The following is a 15,694-nucleotide window of genomic DNA, read 5'->3' as shown; positions in this document are numbered from 1 at the left end:
CCGGGGAGGGAGCTCGAGGGAGGTAAGGGTCCACCTGGAACGGGATGGTAAAGTGAGTCGAGAGGAGCCCAGTGTGGTATAAATAGGAAGCCGGCGATCCAGGACTGGCGCCAGGCAGGGCAGAGTGAGCCGCAGTGGAAGGGGCAGGTCCGGCGGGATCCCTCGGAGCCGGGCGGCGGCGGCGGCGGCGGCGGCGGCTCTCCCGGGCGGGCGGGCGCGCGGGCGGGATGTGGGCAGAGGGTCCCTTTCTGCTCGGCCCTGGAAGGTGTAATTACAGGTTAAGGACCTGGCGTATCGATTTTGCCTCGCCTCCCCCATCCTGCCGTCCTCCGCCTAGATGCGGGCGGTTCAGACTTTTTTTTTTACAGAAGTAGTTCCAGGGCCAGGAGAGTGGGGGTGCCCGAGTCGGGGGCCGCTGGGGGTTGTACCGAGGGTCTCGTAGGGAAGCTGAGGCTTCGCGCGGAGATGCTGGGTGGGATGCAGAGACACCCCCCACCCACGGAACCTGCCCCCCCCATTGGACAGGCCCCACCCCCTCCCCCAACACCTGCCAGTTAACTTGAACTTCTCACAGTTACTGGAGTTAAAGCCACTGTCCCTGGTGCCTTGGAGACAGAACCTTTCACGTGAATCCCTCTGGGCCTCCCGGCTCCTGCTCTAAATCCACCCCAGTGGCCCCACTTCCTCCCTCCCCGTCTTCCCCGGTGCCGCCCCGCGAGAGAAGGGGAGATACACGTCTGAACTTCCGCGCTTTGAAATGCGGGGGGCGGGAGAGAGGGGGCCGGGGGTGGGGGAGCTGAAAGATTCTCCTGCCAGGTTTAAAGGCGTCTCTGGAAAATTAGCAAAACTGAGTGGTGACGGGCAAGCCAACAGTTTGCGAAGCAGGCAAGCAGGCAGGGCCGGGGTGAGGGAAATGAGCTAGAATTGATAAGGACAGCTCCCGCCTCTGCCGAGTCCACTGAGCTGGTCCTCACCGCGCTCCACTGCACTTTCCCGGGAGAAGAAAGGGCTTTATCTGCTACCTCAGACTATTAGGCTAGGAGTTTCTCGGGGCAGCACGGATAATCGAAGGGGTTCCCAGCTTTTGGAGGGCTAAGAATCGCCCACCCGCACGCTTGTCAGGTCCCCTTTCCTACCCCCCAAACTGGACCAACTGCGAAAAGCAAAGCTGCAGGCACGAGTTGACCTGGAACCTCCGCCGACGGTCGCCTCTGCGCTCTCCGGGAACCCCCGGCTCCCCACTCCCCGGCCTTTCCTTTCCTCAGGCCCGGCATGGACACGAGCCCACGAGGTGTCTCGGCCTCCGCCGCCACTTTGCCGTCGCTGCTGCCACCTCTGTCGCTGCCAAGAGCCGAGCCAGGGTGGTTTTAGGAAAGTGAGGGACGAAGTGTGTGGGCGGTGGCGAGAGGAGTAGCAGGGAGCTGAACAGGCGCCCCGACCCCAGACAGGGCCCTTGTGGTGGCGCTCACGGATTCAGTGCCTTCAGACCTTACTCCTAGGGTCGGGGTCCTGGGGCGCGCCGGGCAGGAGCCAAGCTGAGCACTGATTGTCGTTCTTCGCCCTCCCCTCCCCTCCACACCCTTCCCCACCCCGACCACACCCACCCCCTCCACTACCCTTCTCCCCTCCCTCCCATCCCCCACCCCTGTCTGCCAGGTTGGAGGAGGATTTAAAGCCAGGTGCGCCGAGTCAGCTCGCCATGTCCAGATCCGGGGACAGGACCTCCACCTTCGACCCCAGCCACAGCGACAACCTGCTGCACGGCCTCAACCTGCTGTGGAGGAAGCAGCTGTTTTGCGACGTGACCCTGACGGCCCAGGGCCAGCAGTTCCACTGCCACAAGGCCGTGCTGGCCTCCTGCTCGCAGTACTTCCGATCGCTCTTCTCCAGCCACCCCCCTCTCGGGGGAGGGGTCGGCGGCCAGGACGGCCTGGGGGCCCCCAAGGAACAGCAGCAGCAGCCGCCGCCGCAGCAGCCGCCGCAGCAGCAGCAGCCGCCGCCGCCGCCGCAGGAGGAGCCCGGGACTCCTTCCTCCTCCCCCGACGACAAGCTGCTGACCAGTCCCCGGGCCATCAACAACCTGGTGCTGCAGGGCTGCTCGTCCATCGGGCTGCGCCTGGTGCTCGAGTACCTCTACACGGCCAACGTGACCCTCTCCCTGGACACGGTGGAGGAGGTGCTGTCGGTCAGCAAGATCTTGCACATCCCCCAGGTCACCAAGCTCTGCGTGCAGTTCCTCAACGACCAGATCTCGGTACAGAACTACAAGCAGGTGTGCAAGATCGCCGCGCTGCACGGCCTGGAGGAGACCAAGAAGCTGGCCAACAAGTACCTGGTGGAGGATGTGCTGCTGCTCAACTTCGAGGAGATGCGCGCCCTGCTGGACTCGCTGCCGCCCCCCGTGGAGTCGGAGCTGGCACTCTTCCAGATGTCCGTGCTGTGGCTGGAGCACGACCGCGAGACCCGCATGCAGTACGCGCCCGACCTCATGAAGCGCCTCCGCTTTGCGCTCATCCCGGCCCCGGAGCTGGTAGAGCGGGTCCAGTCTGTGGATTTCATGCGCACCGACCCGGTCTGCCAGAAGCTGCTGCTGGACGCCATGAACTACCACCTGATGCCCTTCAGGCAGCACTGCAGGCAGAGCCTGGCCAGCAGGTAGGAGACAACAAAGAGGAGGGCGGGGGGTTTGGGGGGGGGGGTTGGAAGCAGGAAAGGCCGGAGGGAGGGGAGGGGGCAGAGAGGAGCGGGGAGAGGGGTGGGCTGCGCGGGAGGCTCTGGCAAGCTGAAAACAAACGCAAACAAACAATTCAGACTGTGTGGGGAAAGTTGATTTCGGGGTCCCCGAAAGGTCAACGGGGAAGTGGCCTAACAGCATCCCTGAGCGCTAGAAAGCCCACGTTCTCAACATCCCCAGAGCAAGAAATGTGGGACTTGTGAAATTGACAGGCAGGTGGGGCCAAAGGCCCGGGCAGTTACAAGTGCGGCTCTGGAACCCTCTCTAACCAGTCCTCCCTCCAAATCTCAAAATGAGCTGGCTTAAGGAAAAGGTTTCTGCAATGACAAGTCCCACCCCACTCCACCTCTTTCCTGCCTTGGGTGAGCAGGAGCGCCCTGGCGTCGCTCCCTGAGGAGAGCTTTCATTCTTTCTGTCAGATACTCAAGGTTTGTTGTTGCTGTTGTTGGTTTGTTGTTTAGTGACTGAGGTCTGCTCGCTTTGGAAGTTAGAGCTCCCAAATGTTTGGTTTATTAGGGTCACTATTGGAAATTCTGGCATCACAGACCCAGGCAAACTTTTCTGTCTTGTGGAAAGCCTTTCTTTTTCACTTGTAAAGGAGAGCAGAGCAAGAGGTTTCAGGATGTCAGAGTGAATCATGCCTAGCAGCTCCCATCTCTAAGGGGAGCACAGCTGAAAACTGGTAGGAGGAGAGTCATCTGGCTCCAGTTAAGTCCTTGCGCTTGCTCTGAAGTCACAAAGAAGTTGGGGACTTTTTGTTGCTCTTTGGAATGTGTCTGTGTGTGCTGCAAATAGGGTTTCATGTCAAAGGGGAGAGAGAAATGATGCCTTTTTAAAACGTTGCTGAGTTTTAACTGTAGGAATTGACAGTCATATTTTATTGGCTCCAATTTTAAAACCCCTTTTAATGAGCCCTAGCAGAGCGTTTCTTTCTCTTTTTAAAAAAGAGAAACAGTATCTTCTCAGTTTCTCATGATAAAACATCATGATTTCAGATGCCAGGCTATCCCAGCCTAATCCACCAGAGTGTTACATGGTTTAAAAATCCATCATGCCATTTTCCCATTCAGAAGGATGTCTAATGTGGGGGGAGGGGGGTTCATTTTGCTCAGCTTTATGGAATTAAACATTTATTTTTTAGTCATGATGCTTCTACTAGACGCAGGTAGAAATGTTTTAAGAAAAGGAAGATACTCTCTACAGCAATGATGTTCAGGTGAGGCCCACAGGGGAATGGGAAATCTTGGATTTAGAAACCTTCTAAGTTGATTTTCTACTATTTGTGAGAGATGAGTTAATGAATCGTGTCAATAAATGACAGTAGGACAATAGCACAAGAAAGAACTCAAACCCTTGTGTGCTTGAATAGTGAGCACAGGAGTCCAAGTGTGAATAAGAACATGGAATGTACTTTTATTTTTGTAAGAATTTTTCATTTGTCTAAAGATCAAAACTTAGTGCAATGGGCAAATGTCACCACACCATACCATTATCTTAACTTTTATCACTTTTAAATGACCTACAGGTACACTTAACTTAGCATATATTATACATATTCAGGAATTCAGACAACACAGTTATAGTCCTGAACATACATTTACTGGTATTTTTAAAAACATGTAAAATCTAGTAGAAACTCAGAAACCCAGAGGGATAATAAGATTAAGGCTTACCTTGTTTTAAGAGTGACTTTGGGATATGAGCATTACAAATTTGATCTTTTAAAGAATTTCCGAAGCCCTCAATGCACTTTTACCTGATAAGTATGTTCTAGGGCTCAGTGTTAGAACAGTTGACTTTCAAAATGCAAAATCCACTTTCCACCTTCGTCTGGATTCAGCATACCAGCAGGGCCTGCTGGTTCTGTCCTGGTGGATGGCTGAGATACCAGGCTGCCTGGCTCCGTGACGACACCTTCCAGCTTCACTGGGCCATATCATTTGAAGGATATGTAGTGGTGTCTGACCACTAAATGCTTACAAGTGTCATGGATGCTGCAAGAATCTGATACTTCTGCGGTAGGAAGAAAACTGTATTTTTCTTTAAAAGCGGAAGATAGAAGAAAACAGTTCACGTGAACCTGTTGTTGATCTCAAAATAATATAATTTAGCTTTTGTTCCATTATTGATAACTGTAGCATTTTAATTTGGGGGGACTAATTACATTATTCCAATTTTAATTTGCAGAAAGAAAGAACGACTAACCATCAAGATCTTAACTTTAATGTAGACAAAAATGCTGTAAGTTGTAACCAATAGTATTATATTGGCCCATTTATTATAGCATCAGCAGAATATAAAAATGTTCTCTCAGACTTATATGTAGTTTAACAGAAGGATAAATGTGCTACACAATTGCTTCTGCAAATACATCACTTTTATTGAAGACAATTGAATGGAGATGCATTGTATATATTACTTTTTATCCACCTATAGTTTTTAAAGTCTAAACATGAAATAATTCCTCAAATTTAGGCAGGGAGTTTAAAAATTAAAATTGACTAATCTGTTGGAAAAAGTACAAAATATAAGGAAAGAGAATCACTTCAAAAAGAATTTATTTTTTTAAGAATACATGTTATCTATTGAAAGTAGGGCTATTAATGTAATGACAGTATTTTAAATATTTTTAAAGATTATTAAGTAATTTTGAATTTTTATTACATCTAGAAAAATAAAGCAACCCAAGCCTGAAGACTTTATAAATACCCAAATTAATATTTAATTTTTGCTCTAGTTGCTTTAGTCTTTCTGAGTATGCCATTATGCTCAGATTCATGTTTTATTTTAGTAAATTAAGCATAAGAATAAATTAAAAATAAAAGACTTATTGTCTTATATTCAAACATATGCATAACTAATTTAAGAGGAAAGGACTTCAGGAGACAAAAATTAAGACATTCAAAATCTTACTTCTTGTTTTCTTTTGGTTTTATTGAAAGAAATATGAAACTTAAGAAATAAGTTCTTGAAAAAGTTTCTGGAGAAGTCATTTTTAAAGACTTCTAAAGCATGAAAATTTAATAAGTGACATAACATGCAGTGTTTAATACATTAATAAGTAAATATCAGAAGACATACAGTCTAAGTTTAGCTTAAGCAACCCCAAAAGTTTTTTATTTGTATTTTTAAAATTTTAGTGCATAATTTAGTAGCTATTCAAATAAGTCAATTTGGACTGGATTCATTAACTTCTTTTTTACATCTTCATTGCATCTCACACTATGTAGCAGTTAAATAAATGCTTACTGAAAGTTGAAAGAATTAAGATTATAAAATAAGAAAGCTCAGTGTTGCACTTCACCAATATGTTCCTCAATCTACATTATTACTATGGCACATAAAAAAAGTCCATTGAACCTTCTACAGGAAAACACCCGTAATAGAAAAGCATTGTTGAAAATAATCATATTTTTTAAAACATTTAACCACCAGCTATAACAGTCCAATGTACAGCCTTATACTGAAGTGTAGTTTTCCAGAGAATATATTTTATAGAAGACAGAAGGCTACCTTATAAAGATTTCACTCTCTAAAAAAGTCTATTTAAAGATTTCATATAAATTAATTTAAAAATCTACTTAAACATCAGGAGCACAATTATCTATTGGCTAAAATGACTTGTAATGTTTAAAAAGCCATTAGATTTCCTAATACACAGCTTTGATTCCTGGCTTTGGTGCTTAGAAAGTGTTTCTTTAAATGTAGGACTATATTTTCTATTGGTTCTCTTCCTGAGGCCTGAGTAACAACCTTAGCAAAGCAAACTAATCTTCTATCCATGTATTCTCTAAATTGTTACTTCCCTTTCTATCAATTTGATACCCTCAGATTAGAAGTGGTTAGGTAGTTAGATTTTTGTATCAGAAGTTACCCAACCATTCAGAATACAATTTGTTTATTATGTGAAACAGGACCATTGATTACAAAATTATATCACAGGTATGGGAGCCAGATAGTTATATCCTATAATCAAAAGGCAATTAGAGTAGATATTAATGTGTTGTATTGGCTTAGAGGATTTACTGACAAAAGGGGACATGTTCAAATTTTAATTCATATCTTGTATTTTTTCCGTATTTATGAACATGTTGAGGTTCACTCATTACCTTAGCCAATTTCCAAGTATCTCTATTTTCTTAACTTAAAAATGCAGTAAAAAAAATAACACTTTATTTACAACAGCTACTTTATACCAGAGGATCTTCTAAGCGTTTTATAAACATTAACTTATTTAATGTTCAAAACAGCCCTAAGGGATGAGTACCAGCATTAGCCTCATTCAATAGATGGAAAAACTGGTACACAGAGAAGTTAAGCATGTTGTCCCTGGTTGCACAGCTGCTAAGTGGTAGAACCAAAGTCTGAGCCTGGGGAAGTGTGGCTCTGGAGTCTGTGTTCTCACCCACAGTGTTCCTCTTCTTGCTATGAGCCTCTCCATGCTAGGATATGATCTAGTGATCGTCCTTAGAGTTATATATAGACTTAAAAGACTTTCCTTTTGGAAAGAAACTTGTGAGGGTTAAATATTAACGTGTCTGACTTTAAAAGAAGTTAAGGAAAGGTATTGTTCTAGGCCTGGGGTCAGAATTTTTTTTTCCTGTAAAATACCAAATAGTAATTATTTTTGGCTTTGGGAGTCACACAATCCTTGTTAAAATTACTCCAGTCTTCCCTTGTAGCACAAAAACAGGACAATACGTAAATGAATGGGGTGGCTGTGTTATAATAGAACGTCACTTGTGGGCACTGAAATTTTGTATAATTTTCACATGTTATGAAATATTCTTCTTCTTTTGATTTTTTTTTCCTCCACCATTTAAAAATGTAAAAACCATTCAGGGAGGAGGGCATATATAAAAACAGGAGGCAGGCCAGATTTGTTGTCTGAGTCATAGTTTGCCAACCCCTGTCCTAGGCACTTGGAATGTATCAATGAACAAAATGGACACAAAATTTTGTCCTTATTCCGGTGTCCTCACTCTAGACCGGCCAGATCTCAGGGGGTTTGTCCTCATTCTAGTGGAAAGAATCCCATTGATCTTTCTCCCTCTGCTTGGAAAGAATACAAGTCTCAATAATCCTACCAATGCCAAATTAGAATTTCAAGTTTCCATAATAAAGCTTAAGAATTTAAGTAGCAATCTCAGGAAAGTAAAGAGTAATTAATTTAAAAAGTGAACGAGCTGCTCATTTTTTTCAAGCTTACTATATAGAGAACCAACTAACATAGATTGGTCATTATTCGGAAGAGGTTTAAATATCATTTGTATGATATTTTAATGATTTCCAATAGGAAAGTAGTCAGGCACATTTAACACATTGCTAAGATTGACGTGCACATGTCCAGCAGACTAATCAAAGCACATAAATGAACATATAAACAATTATTTTTCTAAATGCCATCCTATATCTCCAGCTGCTTTGGTCAAAGGGTATGTGTTGTCAGGACTCCTGACTTCCAAGTGAGTTAGCTGGATTGAGTAAATCTATAGTACCTCCCTGCCTTTTCCAAAATGAGTAACCACTGGAGGAGCCCTCCTGCTGTTGTAGGTTTGGTTTATGTGTCTGTCTCCCTCAGTAGATCAAGTGCCTGACCTTGATCTAGAAATGTGAGTTCAATTTGAATTGATATCGGTCTTAAGTATAATTGAGGTGGACACTTAGAATTCAATTAAGTGTGAATTGAAAAAGCCAATGTTGAAATAAAAATGGAGGTTATTTTAAAGATGACTGACACACACACAATGTTGTTTACCAACCACAATAGTAACTGTCACTGTTGAGTACCTACCATGAGCTTGACATATTACTTACTTACATATTCTAGTCCTTGTAACATTCTTCTCATCTTTTTAAATATTAGAAAATTGAGGCTCAGAGAAGATAAATAATTTGTCTAATTATCTAGATAAGATTGAGTTGGGAGTCAGTCATCATCGTCTGAAGAATACTCCCTTGTTGCGAGTATATTTTATAGATATGGCTTATACAGAAAGCAAACTCTAATCTACAACTTCTGTATCTTTGTTTTACCACATCACAGAAGAGATTAAAAGTTACAACTTTCTAATGCTTCTTCAAACCCACCCAAACAAAAGGAGTGAGAGGAATATTTTGGAAAGCCAAAATTCTTTCCCATTGGTCTAACATACTTAATTATTAGTTCTGAGATTAAGGAGCTCTATAATGGGGTTGCTGAGATTTTTCACTATGAAATTAACTTACTAAAAATACAATGAGCCAATATATTTAAGTAAATCAATAAAAATAAGAACTTTCAATTTAACTATGAAAAATAATTGTGAAAATAAAAAATAAAACAAAACAAAGCCTAGGAGCTCGAATTTAAACCAAGAGATTTTTTTCCCCCTAGACTTCTGTGCATTGGTAGAATACTAGAGTGGTATCAGCTTTGTTTCTGTGAGGACAATAGAAAGCTATTCGTGTTGGTGATACTTACAGGTGATAAATACAACAGGTAGAAGCCAGAATTATAAAAATGCCTGTATACTCTAATAACATAAAATAAGATTACTCTAATTGGAAATTTATTCTGTTTATATTTTGTTTCAAGAAAATCATTTTGACAATTGTTATGCCATAAATGTTTATACCTTCTGTCATTCACTTAGAATTTCAGAAAATATATTCATTGTTATGTCCTTTCCATTAACTTCCAAGATAATTCATGATGCATGAATTACTAGTGATGATTTCTTTAAAACACACACACACACACACACACACACAAACACTATTATGATATGGGCAGGAGAATGAGTTAACCAGAGGAAGGACTCTCAGTTGTAACATAGATGAAACCGTGAATATATCTATTTCCTTGTGAATATTAAAACAGCCTATCTAGTCACAAATAATGTTTATGAAAATAGGGTTAGAACTGTTTGCAACTTTAGAATTAAAGCAGAAAGATACTAGAGAAAGCCTACAATCGTGAGGAAATAAAAACAGTGAATGTCTATGATGCAAAGAGAAAATAAATCATAGGGAAGTGAAAAAAGAAGAAAAAACAGCAGTAAGGGAAATACAAGGAAATATGGGAAACCAAAGAAATTATTAAAAGATAAACCATCTGAAAAAGAAAGAAAAAGAGGACTAGCAGTGCAGGAAGATGAGCAAGGAAATTCTAGAGCCTGGAGAGTAGGTGTTCAGTATTTGTTGGACAAAGAAGTACAAATTCAGAAGCATTTAAGTCTCTACATACCCAACTAATATAGTTTACAAGGTTATTGATGGTGTTCCATTGAAAAGAGCAAAAAGTCAGTCCTTTACAAAAAAGACTGTTTCCCCAAGGAAAAGAAAAAGGTCAATCATGGTATCTTCACTCCTATAATTCAATTCAGTTCAGCAATTACATATTTGTAATTTGAGTTAATTAAGATGTTTTATTAAAAACTCTGTGTCCTTGTGCTAGATAATGCAGTAGTTCCAGAAGTGTCAGAGTTCAAAGGGGACAGTCTGCTATTCCAGTAGGAGGAGATGAAAATATAGCTGCATTCCTTGTAAAATCATCTTAATTTTCAGTATAATTGGAACTGGCAGCAGACCTGAGAAGCATAGGGGCCTTCACAACCTTGGGCGGCTTTTCTAAATCCATGCCTATGACCTCACGACCCCCACAGTGGGAACTTGGGACGATGCATTGCAATATACCACTAATAGGAAGTTCTGCTGTGAAATATCCCCCACGTTTGTACTGAACATAAATATATCATCCACTAAGCCCTGAGCTATGTCCTGAGATGCAGAGTTAAACAAGACAGACACATTGCTGACTTTGTGCAGTTTACAGTGTAAGGAAAAAGAATAAAGAATTACACAAATTAATCAGACTGGTAATACATGCTGCAGGTTAGCAAACTTCCATGGGATAACATGTAACAGAGTCCTATAACCTCACTGGGGAGACCAAAGAAGACTTTCTCTACAAAGAAGTTGAAGATGAGCTATCCAGAGTGATGAGTCTGGAGGAAGGCAAGGTGAGCACCCAGGGAAAGCACAAGCTGGGAGAAGAGCCATGCGCATGAGCACCAGGCAGAGAAAAGTTTGGTACCTTCCAGGAACTGAAAGAAGGTGTGAGCGGCTAGGGGTTATGCAGATGCAGGAAGGGTTGTCGAAATTAAACAGGAACTGGTAGGCCCACTAAGGATTATCCACTACATGGCCAAATTCCATAGTGGAAAATGGAATTTTTATTTTATTTTTATTTTAATTTGAACTGAGAAAATAAGCCATAGTATGGTAGAAACACTGTCTCTGAAATCATAAACCTAAATAGGTGTCCTAGGTCCACTTTAGCTGAGCCCCCCCATCAGTAAAATGGGTTAATAATTATAGTTCTACTTGCCAGGATAGCCTGGCACTAGCCTGAGACAATGAAAAAACCATATACACAGAAAATGCTATTTAAAATCGACTTATTAATTTTCAAAGATACAATAAGCAAAATTTACCTGAATACATTTTTGCCTATCAAGAAAACTCTCGAATATATCTGTGATTTCACTGGAGCACAGAATTAGTCAGATTTTTCAGACCAGATGAATGAAGTTGAAGGAACCTGAAGGTGAACACGAGGACATCAGAAGGAAGGGGGAAAATTAGACTTTCTGATTGCTCTCAGTAATCTATATATAATTCTTCAAAGGGAAAATGATGGTCTTTTTAGATGTAAAAGCCTTCCGTCTCTTCCATTCATAGAGGAGAGTCCCTCTTTTTAATCTCATAAACTCAAGCTTAGAGGCTTCGCCCGTTTCTTGCTGTCCCGAGTCCCTCACGTACCTATGTGAGGTCCTGGGCTCCCAGGGCGCCTGTGAGCGGGCTGGTAAATTGCACCTGCGCAGGGACTCTGAACTTCCTCAGAGCTCAGCTGGGCCACCGTATGGAGACTGGCTCACTGGAGGCTGCAGAGAAGTGAACTGAAGAATTACAGTCAGTTTCACTTCCCTGCCTTATGTGCCTTCAGGTCCCTCTGAAGACAGGCGAGGCCAGTGAAATGGAGAGGAGGAAGAGAGACAGCACCAATATTAGAGAAGAAAGAGTCCTTGCAAATGTAGGGGCAATGTAGAAAAACGCGGATAGGTGGATGTGTGTACATGTCTGTGTGTGTACCCACGGAAAAAGTGCATATTGCCGGGTGCTGGCTTTAAGTTTTCTGTGCAGTGATTTCTGAGATGTGTTTTTAACAGCCGAAGGTCTGTTTTGTACACGGCAATGGGAGTGGGACTGTCAACAATTCACAGTCTGGCACCAAGTGAGGAATTACTTGGTTGGGAGGGTCAGTTTTTCATCAGAAAGAAAGTAATCACATTTGTAAATCCCGCTTAGAACAAAGCCGCAGACCACTCTCTGGCCCTGATTTTTAGCACCCCTCAAAACCAACCACACCAGAACATCCTGGGCAAATGGGAAGGATTAGAAGAGAGAATGTAAAATCTGTGAGTCTGAGACAGAAACTTTGAAGGAAAAACTTTAATGCTTTAATACGCAGACCAGGACCTCAGCACTTTCTACCCCATATGCATTAACAGGGGTTCATTGATACTGTTCCGGATCCCAGACAATATTGGTGTATTCTATAGAGGCAGAAGTGTGTGCCTTGTAGCAGAGACCAAGTGGGTGGATTGGTTACCATGACAACTGTACCACTACTGTCAGTGGCAATCCCTGTAATCTCCCTGTTTTAAGGTTTTCACAAGTGTTCCCTCCAAAATGACATTTGTAGATAGGGACTACAGAGTAGAGCTAGGAAATACACATGAGGGGTTATGTTATAATGCAAGTATCTTAAACAGTTCTTTAGCATAGTAGTTAAGACCCGAACGTCACACAGATGTGGGTCAAATCCCACCTTGACCACTTACAAACTGGCTTTCTTTGGGTGATTGACTTAACTTGTTTTCACATTGCTTATCTATAAGCTGTACATAATAATACCCACTTCATTTGGGCAGTTCTGAACGTTGGGAGAATGTATGTACAACACTTCACATAGTTCCTGGCTATGAATACTTTATAATCGGTAGCTTTTATTTTTATGAGAATAGTTCTATTTATATCTAATTTGCTTTTCTGTTCACTTGTTAGGACTCCTAATTCCATACAATGTGTTCTTTCTAGAGCTGGATTATCCCAAGTGCAGCGCTGATAGAGATAATGTTTCTGCTGAAAGTTTCCATTTTATACACCTTTGAATGAACGACAGAGCCTAGGCCAGTCTTGGAGTCTGTTCCATCCTCATGATCTATCCATGTCAGCAATTGACAATGTTAGAAAAATCATGGTGGATTCACATTGAATGACTTTATTAAGCTCTAATTTACATAATACACAATTCCTTTTAAAGTGTAAAATCCAGTAGTTTTAGTATATTCAGAGTTGTGCAGCCATCAGCACAATTAATTTTAGAACATTTAGCAATCAGACCCCATCTCCTTCCTGCCACAGCACCACTCCCCACCCCAGCCCTAGGCAACCACTAATCACTTTCTGTCTCTAGAGACCCATAGTATTGTTTGTTCTGGGCACTTCAGATAAATGGAATCACACAATATGTGGTCTTTTTTCTGGCTTCTTTCATGTAGCATAAGGATTTCAACGTTCATCCATGTTGAAACATGTAATAGTGCTTCATTCCTTTTTATAGCTAAATAGTTTTCCATTGTATGGATATGCCACATTTTATTTATCCATCAATTGATGGACATTTGGGTTGTTTCCACTTTTGCTATTAGCAAATAATGCTGCTCTGAGCAATTTATGTACAAGTTTGGGTATGGACTTAGGTTTCTAGTTCTTTGGGGGATATACCTGGGAGCGGAATCGCTGGGTCATACGGTATTCAGTGAACAATGAATAAATGTTTCACCTTTTGAGGAACTGTCAGATTGTTTTCCAAAGCAGCTGCCCCGCTTTGCATTCTCACCAGCAGTGTATAAAGGTTCCACTTTCCCCACATCCCCGCCAACGCTTGTTGTGTCTTTTTGACCACATCATGGCTGTGAAGTGCCAGCTCACTGTGGTTTGCATTTCCTTAATAGCTAACGATGTCGAGCAACTTTTCACGTGCTTATTGGCCACTCATTTCGTTTGTTTGTTTTGTTTGGAAAAATATCTAGTCAAATCCTTTGGCCATTTCTTAGTTGGGTTATTTGTCTTTTTCTTATTGAGTTCTGAGCCTTTTAAGGATTTTTAGTATAGCTCCTAGATCATAGCCAGGGCCCATCTTCTGCAGGAATTGGCTGCTGTAGCTGACAAAAATGAAAAGAAAATGCATACAGATTGTATACAGTGAAAACTCTCAAGACACTTTTATATGATACATACGTCTATTACTAAAACTCTTGGTGTTGGGTATGACAGAGACAGTATCTATGGTCGATTTTGTTGTTTATTTTCTTCTCTGTATGATTATTCTGGCTTTATGTTGACTTAGGCATTCTATTTCTCAACTGATAATTTGGACTCGGTTTAGCAAAGCTTTCATTCAAAAAATATCCATTAGATTAATTTATTTAAATTTTCTTAGAGGTACATAAGACATTTCTATTCAAACTGTGTTTATACAATAACTATTTTAGGGAAATGAGGTGAAATTCTTTGGTTGCCAAGACAATGGAATGAGGTGATATTTTTTGGTTGCCAAGACAATGATAACTCACGATAGCCACTGCAGAAGAAGAAATGTGTAAAAAGAAAACAAAACTGCAAAACAGATGCTCTCAATTGGAAGGGGCTGCAAAAGTGTTCCTTATGGGGCTCAGCAGGAAACAGCACAGCCCAGGATTTTCAGTCATGGCTGGGTTTCAACTAAAGTCTTCACGACACGTATCGCCAAGGCGGTTTCTGCCATGGAAAAGCTAAATTTGACATGAGAATAACTTGCCCACTTTCATCTTCCTTTGCTACAGTCTCCTTGCAGTTTTCCTCAGGGATAAAAAAATACCTACTACTCTTGACAAGAAATTGTATTTACAACTCTTAGTAGATTAGGTATTATTACTTCACTAACTGTTGCTTTGAGTGTATGGATATGGAAGAATGTTCAGCAAATCGCTTCCTAAACTTAATGTTTATGCTTCTGGATAGACAATTTCTATTTTGATTATGAATCTCTTTGAACATCAAATGTTTGCTTTCTGTTAAGGTTTACAATCTCCATTACATAACAAAGAAGACTCCAGATCTGGGGGCAAAGTGGTAGGAATTCTGATGTGGATTTCTTTATCTAGATACAAAGTGTTATCAAAGGTATATGATAATTTTATAGTTTCTAGTATGCACTGCCAACAGATCCCAAGAAAGCAGGTAACCCCTCTAAATTAGTCATTTGTGTATGTTTAAAAGGCAGGCGTCTTACTCACACAGAGAAGGTACTAATTCTAGCTGTCACTTGAGTATTTCTGGAAGCTAACAAACTTTCAGCTGTCCCTCAGACATTCTTATATTGAAAATTTGGAAAAAGAGAAAGCAGCTGAAGCAAAACTGAAATATGTAAACATCACTCTAAAGCGCTCAAAGAAATTCAAGGTATGGGATTTCTCCCGACGCAGAAAGCAGCAAACTAAACCGGCAGCAAGTAGTCTAAGTAAAAAACTCTATTCCAAGGAAGGGGCACCCCCTGTACAGAAAGGAGCCCCTCAAGCCTTCCAGTAGCCTAGTCAAACTGAGAGCCCAAGTTCCAGAAAACGATAGTCTTTTTGACCTAGAAAGAATAATTCTCAACTCAGAAAGCTGTGTCTGGAAATGCTTCACTTTTTTTTATGGCAAGGAAACTGTAGAGTCTCAGAGCATAAGAAACACTTAAAATTTGTGAAAGCACAAAGAAATTCATGTCTGTGGCTTTACAGAGAAGAATTAGAGTCTGCCACAAAAGCGGATGTGAGTCACTTCTCTCCATTAGCTTGTATCTGTTATTATCCCTCCTTGTTGCCCTTC

At 41.9% G+C, this 15,694-nt stretch overlaps 1 protein-coding gene across 1 annotated transcript in view; it reads left to right on the top strand.

Moving 5' to 3' along the window:
• The first annotated feature begins 1,657 nt into the window (after window positions 1-1,657).
• KLHL14 (kelch like family member 14) overlaps window positions 1,658-15,694 on the top strand; it is a 95,495-nt gene continuing 81,458 nt past the window's right edge. The window contains exon 1 of the mRNA XM_027576446.1: window positions 1,658-2,655. Coding sequence (XP_027432247.1) covers window positions 1,700-2,655 — 956 coding nt within the window. The 5' untranslated portion in view covers window positions 1,658-1,699. The remainder of the gene's footprint in view (window positions 2,656-15,694) is intronic.

Source organism: Zalophus californianus, chromosome 14 (genome assembly GCF_009762305.2).
Source record: "Zalophus californianus isolate mZalCal1 chromosome 14, mZalCal1.pri.v2, whole genome shotgun sequence".
Taxonomy (NCBI): Eukaryota; Metazoa; Chordata; class Mammalia; order Carnivora; family Otariidae; genus Zalophus; species Zalophus californianus.
Note: the sequence above shows the minus strand (reverse complement) of the source record. Positions and strands in the feature narration are given on the sequence as shown.